Raw genomic sequence first — 4325 nt, 5'->3', positions numbered from 1 at the left:
GTCTGGATGGCCTTTTGAGTTGGCCAGAGTAGAAGTGGTCCTGAACTATCCCTCTCAGGGGGACCAAGCTCCAAGAGTCTTTGAAGTTTAATCAGCGCTGCTGTGAGGGCCACAAAAGAATATTAATGGCCCGTGTTCACAAAAGACTCTTTTTTTTTTTCTTTCCAAGGAATATCCCCACCGCGATCTGCATTTTCTCTCCCGTTCATGTGTGTGTGTGTGTGGGTGTGTGTGTGTGTGTGTGTGTGGGCGTGAAAGGGATCAGGCCATTTTGGTTACCATGGTTATACGCGGTCTTTTGGCTTGGCTTGATTGTCAAGAGTGTGGCCAAAAAAAAAAAAAAGAGCGGGGGAAGGCATTAATGGATTATGATGGTGGGAGGGGGGGGGGGGGGCTTGGATTTGGTAAAGTCGTGGTGAAATTCATCAAAAGCATTTGAAGGATTCAAAGTAACCACTTCCATACCAAGTGATGGATGATGTCATCTTTTTAGATTAAAATAACCGTCATGGGAAACGCTCTCTGTTCATATCGGCTCGTGACGATCACGCCGTTCTCAGAACACAACCTTTGCAAGAAGCACATGCTATCTGCCACAACACAGCATCTTACATAATAAAAGTCTCTTCTTCTTCTTCTTCTTCTTCTCTGGGGGGGGGGGGGGGGGGTACAGCATGACACCGAGGCTACAAAAGCAGCAGATAATATCTGCTTATCACACAGAACAAGCAGCCTGTTTGGCTTTGAGGCGACACCAAGGCCACGCCGTGTTCTTCAACAAGCAGCTCAGCAGGTTTAATCAGAAAACTACAAGAAGAACTCTATTTCAACTATGACATATGACTGTATAGTTTAATACATTAGACTGTATAGTTTTAATACATTAGACTGTATAGTTTATGACATTAGACTGTATAGTTTAAGACATTAGACTGTATAGTTTAAGACATTAGACTGTATAGTTTAATACATTAGACTGTATAGTTTAATACATTAGACTGTATAGTTTAAGACATTTGACTGTATAGTTTAAGACATTAGACTGTATAGTTTAAGACATTAGACTGTATAGTTTAAGACATTTGACTGTATAGTTTAAGACATTAGACTGTATAGTTTATGACATTAGACTGTATAGTTTAATACATTAGACTGTATAGTTTAAGACATTAGACTGTATAGTTTATGACATTAGACTGTATAGTTTAAGACATTTGACTGTATAGTTTAAGGACATTTGACTGTATAGTTTAAGACATTTGACTGTATAGTTTAAGACATTTGACTGTATAGTTTAAGACATTAGACTGTATAGTTTAAGACATTAGACTGTATAGTTTAATACATTAGACTGTATAGTTTAAGACATTAGACTGTATAGTTTAAGACATTAGACTGTATAGTTTATGACATTAGACTGTATAGTTTAAGACATTAGACTGTATAGTTTAAGACATTTGACTGTATAGTTTAAGACATTAGACTGTATAGTTTAAGACATTAGACTGTATAGTTTATGACATTAGACTGTATAGTTTATGACATTAGACTGTATAGTTTAAGACATTAGACTGTATAGTTTATGACATTAGACTGTATAGTTTAAGACATTAGACTGTATAGTTTAAGACATTTGACTGTATAGTTTAAGACATTAGACTGTATAGTTTATGACATTAGACTGTATAGTTTATGACATTAGACTGTATAGTTTAATACATTTGACTGTATAGTTTAAGACATTAGACTGTATAGTTTAAGACATTTGACAGTATAGTTTAAGACATTTGACTGTATAGTTTAAGACATTAGACTGTATAGTTTAAGACATTTGACTGTATAGTTTAAGACATTAGACTGTATAGTTTAAGAACATTAGACTGTATAGTTTAATACATTAGACTGTATAGTTTAAGACATTAGACTGTATAGTTTAAGACATTAGACTGTATAGTTTAAGACATTAGACTGTATAGTTTAAGACATTTGACTGTATAGTTTAAGACATTAGACTGTATAGTTTAAGACATTAGACTGTATAGTTTTAAGACATTAGACTGTATAGTTTAAGACATTTGACTGTATAGTTTTAAGACATTTGACTGTATAGTTTAAGACATTTGACTGTATAGTTTAAGACATTAGACTGTATAGTTTAAGACATTAGACTGTATAGTTTATGACATTAGACTGTATAGTTTATGACATTAGACTGTATAGTTTAAGACATTAGACTGTATAGTTTAAGACATTTGACTGTATAGTGTCCACCTCGTTTTAACCGGTTGAATGTTCGCTTCAGTGACTTCTCACTGAGCTACCATTGCCTCATCAAACACGCCTGCAGCATGAATTCTTGTGGAGGTAGAAAGTGTTCATTACCAGAGAACAAACAAGCTCTTCTTGCCTCCGAGACACCGGGAGAAAGACGGTTGAACTTCACAAACCTTGAACTGAAAATGTAAAATATCTAAAGAGGAGGAGTCCCGCTTCAGGGTGAATTAACCCCCCCCCCCCCCCCCCCCCCCCCCCCCCACCGTGAGACGAGACGTTACTCGAGTCTCCGCTCGGGACGACGGACCACCGTGTAAGAGTGTCTCTGAATCCCTAACCGTGCTCGTGACTCAAGCCCAAACCCGTCTCGTTCGCCCCACTCCTCAGTCCTCAGTCCTCAGTCCTCAGTCCTCAGTCCTCAGTCCTGCACGCCCACGTGTCACAGTGCAGCGAAGAGAGAAAAGAGGCCCGCTGTCTAATTGGCACTTATAATCGCACAAAAGGGGGTCTCGCACAGCCACAGACCCTGCTGGTGTAATCGAGGACCGCAGGGAGGACGGGTTCTGAGCATCACACCGGCTCCCTCGACATAAGAGCTGCAGGATTGTTCCGTCAGGGTTAGGGTTCAGCTTACGATAATTTTGTCGCTCAGAAAGTCTTCACGAATAAACACCACTTTTAGGATGATTGTTTTTTTTTTTTTTAGGCTGTGAACAAAGTGCACCACGGTCACATGACCGCATGTCTCCAGCACTAAGCTACAGGCTGAACGGTGTCCCAGAGAAGACACTTAAAAGCTTCAAAATTCACAAGAGGGGTATTTACTGAAGCGCTTTGTACCGTAAAAAGTTTAAATCTCTGAAGCTCGAGTTAACCACGGACCTTATTTCAAACTTTTGAGACGAGGGAACGGGAGAAAAAAAAGCAAAGAATTGTGACTCGTTCCAGTCTTTTAGGACTCGTTCCTGCAGCGATCGATTGGTTTAAACAGCGTTGATGGGAGGATTAAGGCACCACTTCCTAAAGATGTATCGTCAAAAGTACACAAAGTAAAAGATGAATGAGGAACAAAGTGAAGAAAAAAACAGCACTTTCTCTCTCTTTTCTGCACGTTTCAATGCTCGGCGTTTCGGTGGCGTTTTGAACAGGTTGCGTCTGCTTACAGGTGATGTACTTCAGCTCCCTGTTCCCGTACGTGGTGCTGATCTGCTTCCTGATCCGCGCTCTGCTCCTGAAGGGCTCCGTGGACGGGATACGACACATGTTCACACCCAAGGTAACGCCCGTTGTTTTGTCTGTAAAATATCAGGAAAAAAAAAGCGAAAAATGATATTTTGCTGAAGCCCAAATGATCTTGTTTTGTTTGACCAACAGTCCACACCTGAAGATGTTAAGTTTATGATCATACATGACAAAGAAAAGCTTCACAACGAACATTTTGAGTTTGTCACTTTTGCTTTAGAAATGATCAAAATGTCAATAGATCATCCAAGCAGTACTTAATGTAGAAATACTACAGTTCTGTTATTATACTTAACATTGACCAGGAATATACAGCAACGCTTTATTTTAGAGTATGAATCCACTCACTACTTTAAAGAAAAAAAAAGAAGAAAAAAAGTGTCTAAAAACTCAATCTGCGCCCGTGAATTGGCCGGCTCCTCGGCCAATGGCAGCGTCAGGCTGCGGAATCATGTCGCCATGGAAACAGGAGTTACTGAGGCTTTATGTAACGACGGCAGCCGGAGAGTCTCCGTCCGTCTCGCTGTGTCTGCTCAGTCTCCCCGGCTGACATCTTGCCACTTCAAAAAAACAAACGCCTTCTTCAGTGAACTGTGTGTGTGTGTGTGTGTGTGTGTGTGTGTGTGTGTGTGTGGTGTGTGTGTGTGTGTGCGTGTGTGTGTGTGTGTGTGTCAAGATGGCAGCTGTCATTTGGCAAGACGGTGCGTCGAGTGTCTGCAAAATACAAACAGATATAAATGCTAATATGTTCATTATTATATTATTATTATTGGACTTTTCAAATGTCTGCTTTGTCGTCCAGCCAGGTG

At 39.9% G+C, this 4325-nt stretch overlaps 1 protein-coding gene across 1 annotated transcript in view; it reads left to right on the top strand.

The window, feature by feature from the left end:
• LOC137881013 (sodium-dependent neutral amino acid transporter SLC6A17-like) overlaps positions 1-4325 on the top strand; it is a 14907-nt gene that overhangs the window by 9184 nt on the left and 1398 nt on the right. Inside the window, 1 exon segment of the mRNA XM_068722679.1 lies at positions 3440-3550. Within this exon segment, the coding sequence (XP_068578780.1) occupies positions 3440-3550 (111 nt within the window).

This window comes from Cebidichthys violaceus, unplaced genomic scaffold (genome assembly GCF_023349555.1).
Source record: "Cebidichthys violaceus isolate CVI_PGR_0920_01 unplaced genomic scaffold, fCebVio1.0.p SCAF_3, whole genome shotgun sequence".
In the NCBI taxonomy this organism is placed as follows: Eukaryota; Metazoa; Chordata; class Actinopteri; order Perciformes; family Stichaeidae; genus Cebidichthys; species Cebidichthys violaceus.
Note: the sequence above shows the minus strand (reverse complement) of the source record. Positions and strands in the feature narration are given on the sequence as shown.